The sequence below is a fragment of the Anolis sagrei genome, chromosome 1, assembly GCF_037176765.1.
Source record: "Anolis sagrei isolate rAnoSag1 chromosome 1, rAnoSag1.mat, whole genome shotgun sequence".
NCBI classification, from domain to species: domain Eukaryota; kingdom Metazoa; phylum Chordata; class Lepidosauria; order Squamata; family Dactyloidae; genus Anolis; species Anolis sagrei.
In genome coordinates this window covers 167,733,302-167,756,410 of record NC_090021.1, presented here as the reverse complement: position 1 = coordinate 167,756,410, position 23,109 = coordinate 167,733,302, and the positions used below count along the sequence as shown (strand labels likewise).

Below are 23,109 nucleotides of genomic sequence, written 5' to 3'. Positions count from 1 at the left end.
AGAGAGAGTCTGAGGACCTGTGAAACTATAGTATGCACAGGAGGTTTATGCCTATGTATCACATAATAGTTGGTGCATGGCAAAACAGTATTTGCTATTGGGTGCGGGGTGCAGAGTTTGTGGATATGAAGTAGCCACAGGAACAATAGCAGGGAGAAGCAGCACTGGGTAATTCTCGCACAACATGTAAAGGCAAGGCATGGACACCTGGATTGCAAACCCACCAACTCCAGGGCAAGGCCTGAAAATTTTTTTTGCATTGATTACAATTCCGCAAACTGGGTGACTGTGCTGACTGTGGGGTTCTGGGAGCTGTAGTCCATAAACCTGACTCCCAAATTCTGCTCCAATCAAAGTCATATTTATTCTGGTACAAAGCGGTAACATCTGGCACTTTCTATGTCGATGGTACAGTTAATTCTGTTCAGAATTTTAGGCCAAATTGTTAACAGAGCTATCCAGGGTGCTGAAACTATTTTGAAAAATAGAGATAACTCCTTTAGCAATCAGATTACAACCCAGAGTGGACTCATTGTCCTACTGATGTGAAAGCAACCAGCTTAAATGTCATCCTATATGCTTACATATCATCTGCCCCTACTTATTAGGAGTCCACCTTTCTAAATAACAACAAAGGCACTCATCCCTGATCTATAGAAGTTTATGACCAAACCTGAGAATCCATAGTTGATCCAATTCTCACAGGCTTAGTGCTCAGGCATTCAGGATATCAGAACCATTTTATGTTTCTTCAGGCTGACCCCCAAAATCAAAGCCTGTTTGGATAGCTCAGGCTCTGTTTCCTCCTTCTGAGATCCTTGAATTTGATCTATTTGCTGAAACTGGCCCGCATAACCTCCAGCTTTTATTGAAAAATAAATGCAAAAAGGCAGCTTCCCAAGACACAAAGAGTAGCACTGAACTGAAGGAAAACACAGAAGGTCAGAGCTTCCCAAAAGTGGCTTTTTGTCACTGTCTTCACACAACGCTATTGAACATCACTCTTGCACAGATTTGAGATATTTGCTCCCAACCATCCTTTATACTATTCTCAGATACTTCAGGCAGAAAGAAGGCATTTCCTCAGTGGTTGCTCTCGTGTACAAAAGAAATCTTAACAACACCCATGCTCAATTCTGGCTAATTTGCTTTTTTGGGAAGGGTGGGGTACCTCTTTCGTCCCAAAGGCCAAACGGAAAGACAGATAAAGTCTTAAGGGTGCAACCCCAGTGGGGGGCAGGTGGGATAAAAATATCAACATATTTTAATGTAATGTCTACTACTAACAATTCAGTGTTAGCAGAGCCATTTAGGTCATTTAGAATGTGGGAGGTGCTGCACAATGCGACACTTTTAGGAAACCACAGCAAGACTAGAATAATGGAAAAGGGGGGCATGCTTGCCTGGGTAACCCTGGGTGCTGAACTGGGAACGGAGGACAGATATGATTCCAGAGACTGAGGTTATTTGTAACAGTTGTTCAAGTGAAAGTGTGGTCCCTTGATCCCCCAACCCCACAAAAATATTTTTTAAATACTGGTGGGTTTTTTCTCAAATTTTGCCTTAAACAACTCCACCACACACATGAAAACATTCTCAACCTCTCCACAAGCAGCCCCATTCCACATACTACCTTCAAATACCTAGCTTTTCTTCACAGTTACTCTCCTAACAACAAGAGGAAAAGACATGGCTGCAGTTCTGCAGGGGAAGATGGAATATATAGACCAGGCATGGGCGAACGTCAGCCCTCCAGACTTCAACTCCCACAATTCCTAAGCGAGTCTGGAGAGCCAAAGTTTGCCTATGCCTGGTTTAAACCAATTTGTTAGGGTGGCCTGTGGGAGGGATCGGGGAGCATAATGCATAATTCTAGTGCATAATTCCTTATAAGTGACATGAACCTTGCAAATGATTCAAGTATGGCTTCTGGAGAGCTTGAGATGTTACATACAGCGAGCCTGCTCAGTTTGGAAGAGATAAGGCAGGCCTACTCAAGCTAAAACAAAGACACCAGCTATATATTGTCAGTCTTCTAGGACGTTGTTCTTGAAAAATGAGTTTATGAAGTCCTCAGTACCAAAGTATGGGCCACTGCATCCAACAGAGAAAGGTCAAGTGCCACTCGATACCTTCTCTCTCATAAGACATAGCTCTGCATTTGTGTCTTATGCTTAAGTTCTCCTATCAAAGTGACTAGACATTTTTGTCTTATGTGTTGCCCCTATATTCAATAGGGGTGTGAAAAATTTCATTTTAATTAGAATGTTGTCTCTAATTTGTATGCTTTGTATATACAAACAAATATTAAGGAACCAGGGGAGAGGGGGTGAAGCCTCACCCAATACTTTTTCATTTGAATTCTGTAATGCCTGGAAACCTACCAAAATCCATTTCATTTTCAGCATAAGGGAGGGAAGCCAAAAAGGCTGCCATTCCTCTTTAAACTATAGCCTCTCACCGTGAGGAGAGGAAAGCAGGAGGGTGGGACCAGAGGCGGCCCTAGATAATTTTCAATGGTAAGCAAACAGCGGCCCCAACCAATCACTGATATATATTTTCTGTTCGTCGTGGGAGTTCTGTGTGCCATATTTGGTTCAGTTCCATCATTGGTGGAGTTCAGAATGCTCTTTGATTGTAGGTGAACTATACATCCCAGTAACTACAACTCACATATGTCAAGGTCTATTTTCCCCCAAGAGCGCCCCTGGTCAAAATCAACTATACTGCAAATGCTTACTTTGTGTAATGGGTTGAGCCACCCCTGGGCAGGAGAAGCTGAGTGAGCTGGGAAAGAGACTGAAAGAGCAAAGAATTCTGAGAAATGTAGTTTGGGAAGGCAAGAAACCATATGCCAGAGAATTCAAAAGGCCCTGCCCTAAACTACATTTCCCAGAATTCTGATCAGTATCAGAAAGTTTCAATTAGGATAGGGTAGATATTTGTCACTCTTAGCAGCAGTCAGGGAGTTGCAATAAATTGTTGAATATGTAAAGAGGAGGACTGACTGATACTTCAATAGAAGTTCTGGGCTGGGAAGAAAACCCTAAATTGAAGTTCTATGAGAGACATTCAATGAGATAGCTGTTGTGGGTCTTTTGTCAAAACTTTACAAAATTTCCAAAAATTAGTAGATATATGAGTATTTCTGAAACTTAGAGAGAATGATCCCCTGTCATCTTGAGTACTGAAACATTTTTTTTTATTGATAGCACAAGCCTAGTATTTAATTAAAGTCCATGGAATCAGAGTTTGTTTGTTTGTTGTTTGTTTATTTATTTATTTATTTACTGTATTTGTATACTGTATTCTCAGCCCGCAGGTGACTCAAGGTGGTTTACAGAGGCAACAATTCAATGCCCAACACCATAAAATAATTTAAAAACATTAACATATAATATAAAACCATAACAAGATCAATCAAAATATAAATCATTAGCGTCTCCTAGTTAAAACATTGTCCAGTTTCATCATCCAGTCGTTCCTTTTTCCTATGTCTGTTACACTGCATTTGCAAACGCTTGCTCAAAAGCCAAGTCTTGATTTTTTTTCCCCCAGAATGTTAAAAGGAAGGGGGCCAATCTAGAGAAAATAGGAAAGCCCCCACCCTGGCAGTCTTTAGGAAGAGCTTGAAAATTTGGCTGTTCCAGTGTGCCTTCAAGGAATGATCAACTGATTTATAACCCCTGACCTGACCAAACCTGCAAAAAAATGCCCTCAGAAGCACTTTATTTTTACCTACCAGTGCAGTGGTTCTCAACCTGGGGTCCCCAGATGTTGTTGGCCTACAACTCCCAGAAATCCCAGCCAGTTCACCAGCTATTAGGATATCTGGGAGTTGAAGGCCAAAAACACCTGGGAACCCCAGGTTGAGAACCACTGTGTAACTAGTGCAATTAAACCCTATTTTTGTCCCTCTGATCCCCTGTTCAGATACATTTCATTGCCTTCTCACCAGTGTTTTAAACCTTTTGATCCTTGCCACTGGCCCTGCCCACTCTGATTTATTTTCTGTGTTTAAATTATTGCGATTTTATATTGTTTGATGTGCTTTTTATATTGTTTCTTTTATTTTATGTTATATTTTATTGTCATTGTATGTTGTTATTAGCATTGCTGTACTGTATTGTAGGGCTTGGCCTCATGTAAGCCGCCCCGAGTCCCCTTGGGGAGATGGTGGTGGGGTATAAATTATATATATATATATATATATATATATATATATATATATATATATATTTGTCGTGTCAGGAGCAACCGCTCCTGTTGTGAGGGAATTGGCCGTCTGCAAGGACGTTGCCCAGGGGTCGCCTGGATGATTTTTGATGTTTTATCATCCTTGTGGGAGGGTTCTCTCATGTCCCTGCATGAGGAGCTGGAGCTAATAGAGGGGGCTCATCCGCCTGTCCCCGGATTCGAATCTGAAACCTGTCGGTCTTCAGACCTGCCGGCACAGTGCTTTAACCCACTGCGCCACCGGGGGCTCCTATAATAATACTAATTATTATTATTATTATTATTATTATTATTATCTAATGTCCCTGGAAAGAGACATTAGGGGCCACCACTGAGAAAGCCCTGTCTCCCATCCCTGCCAATCACACTTGTGACCAAGGCAGGAGAGAGAGCAGGGCCTCCCTAGATGATCCTAGATGGTTCATACATGGAGTTTTACATGTAATTATGACATACAAGATAAAGATACTTTCTCCTCTCAACTCCAGAACAGGCAATGTTTGTCTTTTGGGTGCACATTCAGTGGAGCACAATCTATTTTGATTATATGTCTAGATGAGCAACTCTGCCACTGACTGCAAGCACTGCACAGCTCATTCAAGACTTGGCTCTACATGTGGAGGTTTTTGCTACCAAGCTCTGGCCACAATGATCAAAGAAAGCAGAGATCCCGCACCCCACCCAGGTTTACGAGCAAAGCTTTGGAAGGATCAGAAGCAACACTGTCTGGAAACTCCAGAAAGGGTGTGCAAACACACACATAACCATTCTACATTGGGCTAGGCAGGAGTATGCCTGTAAAACTGGCAGGGCAAAAGAGTTATAAATGTTATATCATATGTAGTATCAAGCATTTCAGTGTATTAATGGCTTTTCCATTTCCTTCTTCTATCCAAGCAAAACCCATTTTTGACAGCTACTGCACCAAAGACACCATCCAGCTCTCACCTCACCCCATGCATACACTTAACATTTAGCTCTCTTTTAGGTTACAGGCAGAAATGTTATTGAAAATCGATAAAATTCGACTTACATAATTAATTTGCTTTTAAGACACCAAGGGACTGTGGAGAAATGAGACGGGGAGACGGTGTGGATTTTCCCCTCCCTCTTCCCTCCCCATCCCCTCCAATTCTCCTCAAGTGTAAATCAAACTCCTGCTGCTCTTCATGTTAAAATGTTCTCTTGTCAGTTTGGCCTTTTTTTAAAAAAAAAGCTGCATTAGTTCCAGTGGGTGTGGAAGCCAAGGAAAAGTTCAAGAGTGGGGAGAGGGAGAGAAAAGAGCGTTACATCCAAGAGGCAGTTTATGATCCCAAAGACCCTTCACCTTTATTTATTTTTAGTGCTGGTTTTGTCGCCAAGACTTTCAAAGGACCTTAAGGGGAGAGAGGAGGGGCCGGCTTTTCCAGAGGAGGATAGAAAACTTCGTTTCCTATATGCATGCCTGGGCCTGCCTCCCTAGGCTGCTCAGATTTAGTGCTGGCTTACGTTACCCCCATGGAAATAGGAAACGGGTTCAAGAGTCTCAATGGAAGGACATCAAGGAGAAAAGAAGGAAAGCCTGTGGAGGTGATCTTCCTGACAGAAAGAATTTCAAATGGGGAGCAGAGCAAATCAGAAGTGAAGACAAACAAGGAATGGGCCTGACAAGGCCTTAGAAAAGTTATTTTCTTGGACTACAACTTCCATGAGCTCCCCATTGTCTATAGTTGTTATTGTTCATTCGTTCAGTCGTTTACGACCTCCTGGACCAGCCCACGCCAGAGCTCCCTATAAGCTGTCACCTGCCCCAGCTCCTTCAAGGTCAATCCAATCACTTCAAGGATGCCATCCATCCCTCTTGCCCTTGGTCGGCCCCTCTTCCTTTTTCCTTCCGTTTTCCCCATCATCATTGTCTTCTCTAAGCTGTCCTGTCTTCCCATGATGTGGCCAAAACACTTCATCTTGGCCTCTACTATTCTTCCCTCCAATGAGCAGTCGGGCTTTATATCCTGAAGTATAGACTGGTTGGATCTTCTCACTGTCCAAGGCACTCTCAGAACCTTCCTCCAACACCACAGTTCAAAAGGATCTATCTTCCTTTGCTCAGCCTTCCCTAAGGTCTAGCTCTCACATCCATAGGTGACCACGGGATATACCATTGCTTTTACTATGCAGATCTTGCTTGCCAATGTGATGTCTCTACTCTTATCGAGATTGGTCATTACTCTCCTCCCAAGAAGTAAGTGTCTCCTGATTTCCTGGCTGCAGTCAGCGTCTGCAGTAATCTTTGCTGTGAGAGCTGTACCTTAGGGAAGGCTGAGCAAAGGAAGATAGATTACTATGAAGATAGTCACCTAGGTGACATTGCTTTAACTATGCAGATCTTCATTGCCAGGGTGATGTTCATAGTAGCTTTTATTATTTCATTGGACAAAGATGATTTAAAAACCATGGGAGGGGGAGAAGAAGAGTTTTTGGTTCACATTATACACATCTTGTCTTCAGATGATAGGAGAGGAAAGGTTTGAGGACTCTGGAAATGCTCAAGTAGCTTCTGACCTTGAAAATGTCAGGCTGGTTCTCTTTGCACTGCATAGCCTTGTACAGTTAAATGTTAATTTGCACAGAAATTGTTTGAAACCTGTGAAAGGAATACCATATATATACTGCCTCACTGCCAGCAGTACTACCACCTCAAATCAACATTTTAGCCTTTTGAGAGAAAACCGACTTGTTGCATATAACAAAAGGTGCAACGTGCATAGACTAGGTGACCTCCCATTCTTTCTCTTTTGGTAAAATTACAGATCATGGACGCCACTGAGATGGCTGCTAAATTCTTATGCAACAAACTAGCTGTACCCGGCACACGTTTCTGTGGCCAGCCTTCCCACCCTCTTTCTCTCCTTCTTTCTTTCTCTCCTCCCTTCCCCTTTTTTTTTCTTTCCTTCTCTCTTTCCTCCCTTCCTTCCTTACTTCTCTTCCTCTTCCCTTCCTCCCCCCCCCTTTTCTTTCCCTTCCTCTTTCTCCCCGTTCTTCCTTCTCTACCTATTCTTGGACTGCAACTCCCAGCAGTCCTCTTCATCGATCTATCTATCCACCTATCTATCTCTATGTAATCTAGCTATCTGGAGGATTGCTGAGAGTTGCAGTCCGGGAATAAGAAATTGGAATTATGCAGGGATTGGGATGCTCTCAAAGAAATCCAAGGAGAAGAAAGCTTCCATCTTGGAAGCAGTGCATTTGGATCATCCTCCTCTCTCAAAGAGCCTTGTCTAAGGGATGCTGGGAGCTGTAGTCTGGAAGCGAGTGTGGATATGCTATTATGTGTTTTGTTTGCTGGGGGAGTCATATTGTGCACGTGCTGTAGCATCTTTTCCCTTTTTTTGTTTTTTAAGTCCCTTCTGTTGTGTTTTTAGTGTTTTTATGAGTGATGGTCACTTATTGGCTTGATAGGTGTATTGTGTCCAAATTTGGTGTCAATTCGTCCAGTGATTTTTGAGTTCTGTTAATCCCACAAACTAACATTACATTTTTATTTATATAGATGTTAGGGTGTATTGTTGAAGGCTTTCATGGCTGGAATGACTGGGTTGCTGTGAGTATTTTGGACTGTATGGCTATGTTCCAGTAGCATTTTCTCCTAATATTTTGTCCGCATCCCTGAAGATGCCAGGCACATATGCAGGCGTAATGTTAGGAAAGAATGCTACTGTATCGTGGCCAAACCAAATGTTAGGATGCTGAACTAGATCAAGTCCCATCTTTATACTGGCTGGCTTTCTCCATTCTTGTCTCCTTTTCTGGAACTTTGCATGGTCCCAGTATACATCATTGATCCCACTCCCTTCCCCATACCCCCAGTAAGTACAGACAGTGTCCAAATTCTGGTTTTGTTTACATATGCAGGGAGAATCTACTTTGTAAAAAAGCTACCTGCAGATCTTATTTCCCAAAGCCAACAGGTGATCAGCCTTCAGCAGAGTTGGAAAAGAAGTAAGGTTATAGTGGAGGTTGGGTGGCTGCAACTTTCAGATTATAATAGGTAGATTTGGGGTTTCAGAAAGTTGTACTCCAAAAAAGTACCATTTCCAGACTGTGTCCCTCACCCTGCTAGAAGGAGCCCCCGGTGGCGCATTGGGTTAAACCCCTGTGCCGGCAAGACTGAAGACTGACAGGTCACAGATGAGCTCCCTCTATCAACTCCAGCTCCTCATGCGGGGACATGAGAGAAGCCTCTTACAAGGATGATAAAAACATCAAATCATCCGGGCGTCCCCTGGGCAACGTCCTTGCAGACGGCCAATTCTCTCACACCAGAAGCGAATTGCAATTTCTCAAGTTGCTTCTGACACGGAAAAAAAAACAACACCCTGCTGGGACACAACAATTAAGATGAAGCAAAGCATTTCTAAGCCGGAGAAGACAAACAGATTTTCCCGAGTTTCGGAAAAATCTTCTATCATTCCACTCACTCACTTCTTAGATCAAAGAGTGAATTCATTTAACGCCTGCTCTCAAATTCATTTTCACAAAACCAGAAGTCAAAGGTGTGGGGCAGAAATTCCCTTCCCCCTTTGTCCTGCCTCTGTCTTCCCTCTTCCCAGCCATCATTTTCACAGCTTCCTCCTCACTGGTTGCAAATAGACATATTATGCCTCTGCTCAAGGAAGATTAAGGACTGCTTGTTCCAAGGTATTACAGATATCCTGCAGGAGAATGACTATATCCATTTGCAAAAGGGGAAGAAATGGACACGTTTGTCTTCCTACTGGAAGAAAACAAGAGATGATTTGATGTTGCCCAAGGTGGAAAAGATGTTTGGAGAGCTCAATCCATGCTGTCCAAGTATCAAGCATACAAACACCCTTCTACTGCCTTCTCTACCACCCCACTGTCTTCCCCAGAAAATGCAAAACGGCTCTCTATTGAAAGCAATGCAGCTATTCCCTACTGCTATAAGCTCTCATTAATCTTGTTTTTCCTCTTCTTTATTCAACTTATCCCTATTCCCTTGCCTTTGGTGCACAGTATCAACGCTGACAGCAGCCAGAGAATTGGAAGTCTACTAGGCTTCACAGCTGACAGAAAACCCCAACCCCCCAAATGCCTCAGTTCCCCTTCCTCAGTACCAATAACAACCAAGGGTGCTTGGGAGGGAGGAGGAAGCGGTCTCTACTTTCTGGAGAAAAAATATTATCTTTCCTCTCCAGCTATGCTACGCACAGCTTTGGAGTTATCCCTCTCTCTCTCAGTTTCTTTTATGGAGATGGAGATGTTAGCTGACCTGTTGGTAGCACCAGTTAAATTTGGCTCACAGCCCACCTTACAAATTCAGCTGAGATAGGGCTTGCTGAATGCTTTCGCAATCTGAGGTGTACGTGTGTACGTGTGTATGCATGCGCACGAGAGGGATTTGACAGGGTTGTTCTCCACTCTCTTCCCCTGCACTGTATGGCACCAAATCAAACTGCGGCAGAATTGACAAATCTTTTTGGCATGACATAGTTGCTTCAGTTTGAGCCATGCGGAGTGCTGCACTGGCATATCACACACACACACCCTTGTAGAATATGAGTATTAAATGTAGACTTTTAGGGGTCCTCTAAAAGGAAATATTTCTGGGAGAACAGAGGGAAAAAGCTCCCTCCTCTCTCCTCGCCCACACCTCCAATCAATACAATTTGGTCATTTTCTCATTTTGCATTTCAGGCAGCTGAAACTTGCAATAGAAGAGAATGGATGTTCCCACCCCAAACACACACATACACAGTTCCTCACACAGGATTCAACTTTCTGATGAGTTAATTGATAAAAAAAGACTGACATTCATTCCTCCATTATTTCACAGCTATCAGAAGAGTCAGAATTGTGGAGTCAGAAGCAATTCTGGGTGGAGTTGGAGGCCAAGTAAGTAGAAATGTACTAATCCCAACTCTGTATTTCAAAATGTCTAGTTTGTTGTATATTTACCTCCATAGGAAATTAGGAAAGCTTTAATTAAATAAATATATTTTATGTTTACTGATGAGTCACACAGTGGCGATGAAATGCCTTGTGCTACCATTTTCCTACAGTCAATTTGCCATTATTAATTAATGTACATTTGCCACTTATGAAGGAATTGTACAACAGAAAAACAAAGGTGACATTGCTGAAAGGCTGCCACATTGACTCTCAGGGCAGCTTTCATTTGAAAACAGTAAGTCTTGTGTAAAGACGAAAAAAATACAAAATAAAAAATTGCCAAAATAATGAAAAAAATAAATCCAAATATGGGTGCAGCAGACAATAGCATCTTAAATCCAAAGGGCAGGGTCTTAAAAAAATAAATCAAGATCCTCAGTCAGTCAGGAAAAGTGCTTTGTTAATTCATGATCTTAAAAACAACAACATTCCAGTCTAACTAGTGACCACGTTTTCCAGTCAAGACATGGGGTAACAAATGGCAAAATAAAGAGGAAATATGCCAGGCTTCGATGCTACAAGGCTATTCATAGAATCATAGAATCAAAGAGTTGGAAGAGACCTCGTGGGCCATCCAGTCCAACGCCCTGCCAAGAAGCAGGAATATTGCATTCAAATCATCCCCAACAGATGGCCATCCACCCTCTGTTTAAAAGCTTCCAAAGAAGGAGCCTCCACCACACCACAGCAGAGAGTTCCACTGCTGAACGGCTCTCACAGTCAGAAAGTTCTTCCTCATGTTCAGATGGAATCTCCTTTCTTGTAGTTTGAAGCCATTGTTCTGTGTCCTAGTCTCCAGGGAAGCAGAAAACAAACTTGCTCCCTCCTCCCTGTGGCTTCCTCTCACATATTTATACATGGCTATCATATCTCCTCTCAGCCTTCTCTTCTTCAGGCTAAACATGCCCAGCTCCTTAAGCCGCTCCTCATAGGGCTTGTTCTCCAGACCCTTGATCATTTTAGTTGCCCTCCTCTGGACACATTCCAGCTTGTCAATATCTCTCTTGAATTGTGGTGCCCAGAATTGGACACAATATTCCAGGTGTTCAATGCTAATCAAGGTGGTCAATTACAACATTCACACTTGCCTCAAGCAGACAAGGGTTTTTTTTCTCCCACCTTATTCTACAGGTATATAAATCTCACTTGCCTCATTTACAATAGACCCCTCAACCTCTGAAAATGCTTGCCATAGATATGGGTGAAACATCAGGAGAGAATGCTTCTGGAACATGGCCATATAACCCCGAAAACTCACAACAACCCTGTGATTCTGGCCATGAAAGCCTTCAACGATTCAGGAAATATGATAGACCTGTAAAGTATCCTCACTCTTACTTCCTTCCGCTTGCAAACCCCTTCCGCATGAATGCAGCAGGGGGAAACTAAGGATTCTGCCTTTGCTGCCATATGTCGAGTTCCACCATAACAGTACTGTGCACAAGGGAAAATTTACTAGGGAAGGCTATCTTGTGCAAAGAAAAGGTGTGATGGAAATGATGACCCCTGAATGAGTAGAACAGGAGCATGAGCATGAAATCCTCTGATCCTCTGGCAGCACTTGCTGAGAGCTCTCTCGGAGGTTAGGGAGGTCAGTCCCAAAGGGTTCTCAAAAGGCAGGGCAGAGTCCAAGCCAGACAAGCAAACACTCAGGGATTCCTGTTTCAGACTGTTCTAATACATATTGGCTGGTAGTGGAGTCAGTGGAAGCAGTAGATTACAAGTGGGGCTGAGGCCAGTAGACTTTGGAATGCAGGTAGTCCCCAAGTTACAAACATCTGACTTACAAATGACTCTTTGTTAAAAACAGGAGTGAGGCTTCCACAACAAGCCATTTTTCCAAAATCCAATTAACACAAGGACAGAAAGTGAGGCAAAATCTTCTGAACAGCAAAATAAACATCACGGGTTGTTTACCCTTCCCTTTGCTATCCAAAACTTATATGGCTGAAAATACACTTTAAAATGTACCTGTTCTAACTTACATACAAATTCAACTTGAAAAAATCTTCAGAACCTATCTTGTTTGCAACTTGGGGACTGCCTATAGTTACTTTTTTTGACTGTGAATCCACAAATCCTCTTAATCCAGTGTTTCTCAACCTGGGGGTTGGGACCCTGGGGGGGTCGCGAAGGGGTGTCAGAGGGGTCGCCAAAGTCCATCAGAAAACACAGTATTTTCTGTTGGTCATGGGGGTTCTGTGTGGGAAGTTTGGCCCAATTCTATCATTGGTGGGGTTCAGAATGCTCCTTGATTGTAGGTGAACTATAAATCCCAGCAAGTACAACTCCCAAATGTCAAAGTCTATTTTCCCCAAACCCCATCAGTGTTCACGTTTGGGCATATTGGGTATCTGTGCCAAGTTTGATCCAGATCCATCGTTGTTTGAGCCCACAGTGCTCTCTGGATATAAGCAAACAACGACTCCTAAACTCAAAGTCAATGCCCACCAAACCCTTCCAGTATTTTCTGTTGGTCATGGGAGTTCTCTGTGCCAACTTTGGTTCAATTCCATTGTTGGTGGGGTTCAGAATGCTCTTTGTTTACATGTTAACTATAAATCCCAGCAATTACAACTCCCAAATGACAAAATCAATCCCCCCCGCCAACCCCACCAGTATTCAAATTTGGGCCAAATTTGCTCCAGTGAATGAAAATACATCCTGAAGATCATTATTTGCATGGCAATTCATAATGTTAGGGTTATGGTTGGGGGTCACCACAACATGAGGAACTGTATTAAGGGGTGGCGGCATTAGGAAGGTTGAGAACCACTATCTTAATCATTATGGCCAGTGATGTCATTAGTTAATGTTTTCTGAGATAACTGTACTCCCAAAAAAGTAATTTCCCTGATTTGGTCATGACAAATGGTCTGACTGCTGTATGGACAAGTCACTTTTTTGAGGGGATGGGGGAGGAGGTAATATTTCTGTATTATAGGAAATGATGTATTGCTTTGTTGGGATGGATTGGCACAAACAGCCACTGCCTTGCCTGCTGCTCCGATGCTATTTGCTCCAGATGAGGACCACTAGACTATCATGCTAAATGGGTTTAACAGAAGAGAAGCAGATGTGACAAGAAGGCCTTATCAAAATCCACCTCACATCTCAGTTTGCTGTGAATGGCAAATTTCCTATAAGTGACAATCTCGTGTAATTTACTGCCTTTTCTTCCTGCACATGATTTTTAACTGTTCTCCAGATCCGTGAACACTGCAGATATAATCTCACATGAATCATCTCTCTCTGAATCCTGCTGGAAGATGAAACTTGGCTCAGATTCATCTAAAGGACTGCTGCTGAGAGCTCTAAGGATTTTTAATTTTCTTTGATTTTTTCCATAGCAAGACTGAAAAATGCTTGGCTTCCTAAGTGTAACTAAGGCGAAACAAAGTCAAGTGGGCTTAGGACAAAGCTTGAAAAAGTTGATTTATGGATTAGAAGTCCCAAATGCCCTCTGCTAGCACAGTCATTGGTCATGCTGGGTAGGTAAAAAATAGCAAATCCAAACTCTGATTCAGTGGCTTATAGTTTAAATGGGTGGGGATTATAAGGCTCAAGGGAAGACCAAAGGGAACCCAGGAACATGTCAGCTAATCCTCCCTTTCCACACCAACCAGGTCTGAAAAGAGACTACAACTGCATTTGCCTCTGTCTAGTTATGGTCTTGCCACTACCTGTGAAGGATCCTGTTTGTCCCAATGACTGCAACAGCATTCAGTAGAATTGCTGCATTCCTTCTTCAGATGCTCCCACTCAGCCCAGGAACACTGGGGTCCAAAGGGGTCTGATTCACACATTCCCAAGTCCATAGTGTCATCGCATCTTTTGGAGAGTTCCTGTCCAGCACAAAGCTACCTAGCTTCTCAGTGTTGTACATTTCTAAACTGAGAGTATCAAAAGGAATTTCAGCAACTAGTATAGTTAAGATGATGCACAGGTATATGGAAGCACAACAGAACTGAAAACCTCACTACCTCTGAGGATGCTTGCCATAGATGCAGGTGAAACATCAGGAGAGAAGGCCTCTAGAACATGGCCATATAGCCCGAAAAAACCTACAAGAACCCAGAACTGAAAACAGATCACAAATATGATGTAGAACTCACAGTTGTGTAAGCCACAATCCCTCAAGCAAAACTATTTCCGACTAGGAAAAATGTCTCTTTAGCTTTTAGAGCTGTGGCCCACCTTTGTCTGCTTATCATCATACTATCCTGAAAAAGCATGATTTTGTCTTATTTCAGAAACAGTCCCAACCACCCCTTGGATAAGAGATCACCAGGAAGTCCTGTCTCACATCCGAAAATGCTGCTTCTGCTGCCACTCAGAATTGGTGTTTTAGGACTAGAGGAATCAATCTGACTACGCCAAGACACCTTCCAATGTGGCAGCAGCTATGCCATCATTACATCTAAGCGTCCCTGCAGGATTGCAAGACATCTGGGCATCCCCTGGGCAACGACTTTGTAGACAGCTGATTCTCTCATTCCAGAAGCGACTTGCCAATAGTGAAAGGACCAAGGCAGTGACATCTCCAGCCCATCTCGTTTGGGTGTCAGCCAGCACACCAATGACTTAAATCAAGAAATCGTTTTCTAAGATCTACAGAGACACTCGCTGGAACACCTCAGCAAGCGAGAGTCCAAAAGTGGCAGGCTCAAACCCAGAACCTCAATCAATGGCTGATACCAAATGAGAGACTCCCCCTGGGCACACAGAAAACTGGGCAACTTGGAAGGCACTGAACAGACTGTGCTCTGGCACCATGAGATGCAGAGCCAACCTTAAAAAATGGGGTACAAAGTGGAATCCATGACATGCGAGTGTGGAGAAGAGCAAACCACAGACCACCTGCTGCAATGCAACCTGAGCCAAGCAACATGCACCATGGAGGACCTCCTTGCAGCAACACTAGAAGCACTCTAAGTGGCCAGATACTGGTCAAAGGACATTTAATAGAATACCAAGTCTGCAAACTTGTTGCAGGTTTTTTCGGGCTATATGGCCATGTTCTAGAGGCATTCTCTCCTGACGTTTCGCCTGCATCTATGGCAAGCATCCTCAGAGGTAGTGAGGTCTGTTTGTTTGTTTTTAATGCAATACAACTGTTTTGGTTTGCTTCTGACACGATGAATAAATACTAATGTAGCTGAGCAGGAATTGCTGCCCTGATATAGCTGGGGACAGAAGGAAACTCCCCAGAAAGAGAGACAGCAAGCGTTGCAGTTCAGAGCCACTTGCCACTTTCCTTGGGCATAGCAAAGGAACATCAGCGTTTGAGAGGAACAAAAGAGAGACTCTCAAGTCTCCCAGCACTTGCTAGTATTTCCTGCCAGGCAGGGAAGAAGATGATACCTTCCCTCTGTGTCCAGAGCCACTGTCTTTAGTAAGGGACCCATTTCAAAATACATTCTCCCCCATCCTCATCTCTTGGCTTAACGTGGTTTGATGAGACAGTGTTAAAGAATTCCTGTTCCACAGTATTCTGCAGCAAAGCACAGAGGGTCGGTTCAGAAGTGCCTTCACAAGGAAAGCCCAGATGACTGACAGCTCTGTTACCTTCCCAGGAGCGGCAATGACTTTATTATACTCAGCTGCACTCCATATACACAGCCCTGTCTCTCCCCTCTTCCCCCCCACTTTCTCGCACACCTGCCCAGAACACAATCTCCCCACTTCCACCAAGCACACACTATGCATTCAGAGGTGAAGGGATCAACACGGGTCAACACTGGCGTATTTATAGACAGCGCAAGGCCCAAGCACAGAGTGCTCAATGCATCACTGCCAACCACTGCTGAGACTACCGATCCCCTCTCCCTGACAAACCTAACTGCTCCTCATTATTTATCGTTGGGCTTTATTCTCTAGGACATTGTGATCCCCTCTCCGGATTTGTGCCCTTTCATTTTCTAGGCCCCAGTAACTCCTAAACTGCAGTTTCATGTGGTTTTGTGATTGTTAACCCAGCATGTGGATGAGGCTCAGGCCATAAATGCTCAATGAATCTTGTATGGCAAAAACATGGGCTTGCAAAAAACATTTTCTCCTTCATTTGCAGTCAAAAGGCATACAGCAGGCTCTCCCTCCACAGAGCAAGGCACAACGGCAGCCAAGTTTTCCAAGGAACACTTTTCTCCTTATCTTTCAGGAGATATGAAAGATAGCTTGGGTGGGGGTTGGCAGGCCCCATGTTTTGTGTCTTGGCAGCAAACAGAAAAGTACTGGGGCCCTTTATATGGGCTCCAAATGATTTAAGCCTCTCACCTCGCCAGCAAACAAAATGTTCTGTGATTCAGAATTATTGCAAAGAAGAAAACACTTACTTTGTGGTTTTTGCCATGCCGGTACATCATCCAGTCCTCACCATTTGTGCTGACCTCTAGTTTATACGTCCGAACATAATACCCAGTCTGTGTTTCTCTGGAGATGGCACCTTGTGTCGCAATGGCTGTCAGCACTGTGAGAAAGCGGAGATCCACCTACCAGTAATGGGACAAGTATGAGAGAAAAATGGGCAGAGACTTACAAGATCAACAATATAATGGATCTTCCTGTGATGGAACAGTTACAGTATTGTCAAATACAAAAACTCCTGAGGCAGGTTCAGACCTAGCATGCCGTTCAGAACTAGGAGGCTCTTGACATAAAACCTGCTCCATGAGCACATCGTTCATAGGATCATGGACCCATTTTGCCTTCTGGCCCAACCACAATGGATCTCTAAGAGCCACCAACATGACAGCACACAATGGTAGCACATTGGACTCAGAGGCTCCTGAGGACTCACCACACCGGGCATACAGCTGCTCTGAGGAAGATATGTCTGAAAGCAGACCTGAGGATCGAGTGCTCAGCTGGTATAAATGAGCATGACAGCATTTCACGTTCAGCACATCACTGTGACACAGCTGTAGCTTTTGCCACTGGCCATGTTCGGAGTTGCCTATTCCATCTAAGCTCTGTTCCAGTGTAAGAACTTAATAGGATCAAGTTAAAGACCAGCTGAGTTAACATTCCTAGATATAGCAGTGTGTGAGCCATAGAAGGAAATGTTTTCAGTCTGCCTGGGTTTATTGCCGTTCTTATAATTGAAGGAGAGTAGCACATTTTGGAACTGCTTATCCACTCCTTTTCCCTCTCTCTTTTTTGCCTCATCAGAATGAACTGTAAACATATCTGGGAGCAAATCCTCAGTGTATTCCCAAAGAGTCCACAGAACAGTTGTGTTCCTCTCTTAACAGTCAGTATGCACAATCAAACAAAAAAATATGCATCTGAGTGGAAATAATTTGAATGGAAGCAGGCTATGTACTCCTCTACCAAAGTGCCATAATAATAATAATAATAATAATAATAATAATAATAATAATAATAATAGTTTTGGAGCATAATACTCCTGACCTCACAATTGTGTTAAAAAACAAAGTATGGATTGTTGATGTTGCCATCCCAGGTGACAGCAGGATTTCAGAGAAACAACTGGAAAAGCTGACATGATATGAGAATTTAAAGATCAAACTGCAAAGACTGTGGCACAAGCCAGTCAAGGTGGTCCCAGTGGTGATGGGCACACTGGGTGCAGTGCCTAAAGACCTTGGCCTGCACTTAAACACAATCAGCGCTGAAAAAATTACCATCTGCCAGCTGCAGAAGGCCACCTTACTGGGATCTGCACGCATCACACGGTGCTAGACACTTTGGAAGTGTCCAACGTGTGATCCAATTCAACAGCCAGCAGAGTATCTGCTGTGGATTCATCTTGTTGTGCTTCAAATAATTAAAAAAAACTTTATTTATATACCGCCCTATCTCCCCTAGGGGACTCAGAGCGGTTTCCACATATGCAAAATAATACAAAAACATACAATATAAAACAAAAACATAGGTATAAACTGTTAACACAACATATACATTAAAATCAATTTTAAACCAGTTCCGCTCTCTTCTTCATGCAAGGTAAGTTGCCAGGGGCAAAGATTTCAATAAGGGGCCTGGACTATTTGGAACAGGCTGGGCCAAGGAGAAGGGAAAAATGGGGCTGGCTGAATACTATAGTATTTTATTTATTTATTTATTTACTTACTTACAGCTTTTATATTCTGCCCTTCTCACCCCACAGGGGACTCGGGGAGGATTACAGTGTACACATATATGGCAAACATTCAATGCCAATTTTTGACATACAAACATATACTCAGAGGCTATTTAACTTTTTCTGGCTGCCAGGGGAACTGTTGCTTTCCTCATCCATCTGCGATGCTGATGAAGCACTTCCGCATTCCCCGCATGCTTCCCCGCTGGAATGCTTTGCTGGAGTCTTCTTTTTATGGCCTCATAAATCAGTTAATTTAGCCTCCCCACACTTTTTAAGGTGGTACCTAATTTTCCTACTTGACAGATGCAACTTTCAGGTTGCAAAGGTCGACAACAGGCTGCACACAATTGGTTGGAAACCCACTCCAACCTGGGCTGGCTTTGAACTCATGATTTTTTGGTCAGAGTGATCTTAATGCAGTTGACACTCAGCCAGCTGCGCCACAATCCCAGTACAAGGATTGGTCTCAGCAATGGCCCTACTAGGGGACTGGGGCCACTCAATTTCAGGGCCAAATAAAGGACTATAAAAAAGGTCTGGATTGGAAGAAAAGTGGAGCCTCCAATGCCACCCTCAATGTTTTGCAAAGTTTGTTGTAAGGAAATACTGACAGATCTTAGTCTGAAAAGACATTTTTCCTGGTTCTAGCAGGCTCCTCCCCAGCATAGTATTATCCCAGCAGATTCTGTGGTCTAAGAAATAAGTAATTTTCCTAATCTATGAACCCAAACAATTGAGTTGAGTTAAAAGACATTGAACCTTTTGACCTGACATTATAGAACTCAAATAAAACAAAAACCCAAGCAACAGAATGGCTATCAAAATCATTTTTGGTAGAACAAAGGCTGACACACATTGGCGGAGGGTCTGAGGTCTTTCACACATAAGATTAAGTCATGATAGTCCATGCTAAGTGATTTCTTTGTAATGTTGATCACACCAGCATGCTAGCCTGGTGACCATGCTATGAGGAATTGGACATCTGTTGCAGGCCTTGACCTCCCAGGACTTCTTGTGTTGAACGTCCTTTAGCACATGCCGCTCCACAACTCTTTGCTGACATGAGCAAGTCCTGTGTAGCCCCTGCGGAGGCCTTTCCCCTTCATACTTTCCTGCTGGAATTCCCAGCTGCTGGTACGCATCACCAGTTCTCCAGCAGAATAAATATTATTCTAGCTGTACTCGCCCAATGCAGGAAAAGAGTCCCAACTCACTCACTATTTAGAACCAAAAGAGCCCATAAGTGGCAGGCTGCTCCCCCTCTTGGCCTTCTGGAAAGTCCATCAAGACTGGGGGGAAGGCGAGGGCACCGGGTCAAGCTACAACTTCTGCAGGAATGTTAATGGTCCGGCAGGGCTGCCTTCAGTTCATGAAGACCAGAGTCACTTTGCCTCTGCCAATCCACAGTTCAAACAGCTCCTGCTGGGTCCCAGCAGGCAACAAGAGCAACAGAAGCTTCTACAAGCCTCATGTTCTGGGGTCAATTGCACAGTGTGATAAATCAGTTTGGTTCAAGGGTAAAGTGTTTGTGTGAGTGGCTCAGGAGGGGAGTTGAGGGAAGGAACCCGAAGGCCTGGAGACGGTGGCTGTGCCTTTGCCAAGACAAGCTATGTGTCTAAGCTAAAAAGGCGCTTGTCTCCCAAACATTACCCTGCCAAGGCTGCTTCCATGGACACACAGCGTGCTCACTCCTGCCATGCCAAGCCAAGCCTTTCACAGAGGAGGATGCTGGGGGGCAAAAATAAAGGGACTTGGCAAAAATGACTCCAACATCACACAGCACAGCAGTTATCTGGCAACACAACTATTGCTAAGCCTGATAGGATGGCTTCAGTCCCAGCATTTTCAAATTGGGTTGGTGTCTCTTCTAAGCTCTTGACTGCTGTTATATTAGGAACTGAAAATACCTGCAGGAATTCCTTGTTGCTGTCCACATTGGGAGTCCATCCATTGTCATCACTGTTGAGACGGCTCTGCTGTGGGGTCCACCTGCCATCGGAGTAAGTGGAGGAGGCCGTGATCTGTTCGTTTGAGATTCGGCCCGATTCCATGCCCAGCGGACTGTTGCACTGGAAGTCTAGAGAGAGCAAAGGAAAAGAGGAGTCTCTAACTCTCCCATGTTCCATCCCAATGTAAAAGCAGTGCCACTAAATTGCCTCCCCTACTTCCTATCAAATAAAAGTATCTGTGACGAGAGACGGACCTAGGAAAAGACAAGAGAATGGAAAAAGCTAACATGTAGTATCCTAGGAAACTCCTCCTCAACTTTGCCACCACTCATTATGCAAACCTTTCTTGTCTTGTAATTTTCTAGAGCAAGCCAAGGAATGGATATTTCTGCACAAAAAGCCATTAATGCAAAATGAAGTACTGGTACTTTGCATGTGGAATAAAATTATTATTTTGCAACATACATAGTTCATGATCAAATCATCTGTATAATTAATTTTTCCCTGAAACATCTATGTTGGTTATGCTTGCTTGCTTTGCTCTTGGGAGCAAAGAAAGGAAAAAGAAACACTTGTAGGTAAAGGATATATGGAGGCTGGGAGAGTAGAAATTCTTTGCTGGAACAGAGCAAATACTCAATGTATTGCCGAAGGCTTTCATGGCTGGAATCACTGGGTTGTTGCAGGTTTTTTCGGGCTATATGGCCATGTTCTAGAGGCATTCTCTCCTGACATTTCACCTGCATCTATGGCAAGCATCCTCAGAGGTTGTGAGGTCTGTTGGAACTAGGAAAGTTGGGTTTATATATCTGTGGAATGACCAGGGTGGGACAAAGAACTCTTGTCCGTTGGAGCTAGGTGCAAATGTTTCAACTCACCACCTTAATTAGCATTTGATGGCCTGGCAGCTTTTTGGTGTGGCTTGTTAGTGCTTGGGGGAATATTTTGTTGAGAGGTGATAAGCTGTCCCTGATTGTTTACTCTCTGTCGTTTTGTTGTTGTAATTTTAGAGTTTATAATACTAGTAGCCAGATTTTGTTCATTTTCATAGTTTCCTCCTTTCTGTTGAAGTTGTGCACATGCTTATGGATTTCAATGGCTTCTCTGTGTAGTCTGACATGGTGGTTATTAGAGTGGTCCAGCATTTCTGTGTTCTCAAATAATATGCTGTGTCGAGGTTGGAGAACAAGCCCTATTAGGAGCGGCTTAAGGAGCTGAACATGTTTAGCCTGAAGAAGAGAAGAATGAGAGGAGATATGATAGCCATGTATAAATATGTGAGAGGAAGCCACAGGGAGGGGGGAGCCAGCTTGTTTTCTGCTTCCTTGGAGACTAGGACGCGGAACAATGGCTTCAAACTACAAGAGAGGAGATTCCATCTGAACATGAGGAAGAACTTCCTGACTGTGAGAACTGTTCAGCAGTGGAACTCTCTGCCCCAGAGTGTGGTGGAGGCTCCTTCTTTGGAAGCTTTTAAACAGAGGCTGGATGGCCATCTGTCCGGGGTGATTTGAATGCAATATTCCTGCTTCTTGGCAGGTGGTTGGACTGGATGGCCCATGAGGTCTCTTCCAACTTTTTGATTCTATGATTCTATGATTCAAAACAACAGAGAGGGATCAACATGGACATCTAATCACCTCTCAACAAAAGAGTGCCCCAGGCACTAACAAGCCACACCAAACAACAACCAGGCCATCAAATGCTAATCAAGGTGGACAGTTGATACATTCACACCTAGCTCCAACAGACAAGAGTTCTTTGTCCCACCCTGGTCATTCCACAGATATATAAACCCAATTTTCCTAGTTCCAAAAGACCTCACTACCTCTGAGGATGCGTGCCATAGATGCAGGTGAAACGTCAGGAGAGAATGCCTCTAATAAATGGCCATATAGCCGGAAAAAAACTACAACAACCCAGAGCAAATGTTCATTTAGTCTTGTCTTCCATTTCCAACACTTTACTCTGGGCATGAACAGGCTCTTTCCTGTGCTGTCTGCTTGTTATATCTGGAACTTTTAAAGTTATTTTACTCTTAGTGCTTAGAGAAACTCACAGACATAATTTTTCAAAAGCTGTTTAACTTGCTGGGCCAAGATATCTTGCTTCCTGAAAGAGATGGCTACATATACACACATGTGCAAGTATAGACACTTATTTCACATTCAGAAGTCACCTAGAGTGATCGTCTTCCACTACATTTGATGATAGTTGTCTACCTTAAGGCAGGAGAGAATTTCCAGCTCATGAATGGTCTGAATCCATCTCACAATCCCTCTTTGTCCTTTCCAAATATCCTTCGTACACTTGTTCTCCACACTAGAAAACCATGCTGTCTGTGTGCATTCATCAGTGTGTTTCTATCAAGTTAGTGATGTCAGCCCATTCATCCTTCCCTTGAGGAAGCTACATGAGCATGGCCAAAGGCATTTAGCTGCACTCTGTCAACCTGGCTTACAAGTGTAACACTCTTTTGTAAGCCTGGCTTTTGGTCTGAGCTTTGCTTTTTTCTGAGTGTAGAAAAACAAAAGCTTCCAGCGGCAGTTGCAAGTCTTGAAGACAAATCCCTATTAGGACTTAGAAGTGGAGCTTCAAGCTTCATTGCTCTGTTCTTCTTCCCCTGAGCAAGAAAAGACAAACCAAGGCCCCATCCTCACTGACCATTTAATGCAGTTCAAAGTTAACTTCGAATTGCAGCAGTTAGAATGATGTGTGCCACAAAAGTGTGCTACAGTGTGCTTTAAGGACTTTAAGCCAACATAAGCAAAGTCAGGGGAAAGTCCAAAAGAAAGTCTTTAATGTGCATTAGTGTGCTGCAATGTAAACCATATTGAAGGGCAATATTGGTTTCGCAGAATGTCAACC

At 43.4% G+C, this 23,109-nt stretch overlaps 1 protein-coding gene across 3 annotated transcripts in view; it reads right to left on the bottom strand.

Annotated features, from left to right (window-relative positions):
• Positions 1–23,109, bottom strand: part of NRP2 (neuropilin 2) — a 386,206-nt gene that overhangs the window by 147,077 nt on the left and 216,020 nt on the right. For all 3 annotated transcript variants that reach the window (XM_060782906.2, XM_060782908.2, XM_060782914.2), the window contains 2 exons: positions 20,200–20,369; positions 16,521–16,676 (listed from right to left, as the gene is read on the bottom strand). In XM_060782906.2, coding sequence (XP_060638889.2) covers positions 16,521–16,676; positions 20,200–20,369 — 326 coding nt within the window. The remainder of the gene's footprint in view (positions 1–16,520; positions 16,677–20,199; positions 20,370–23,109) is intronic.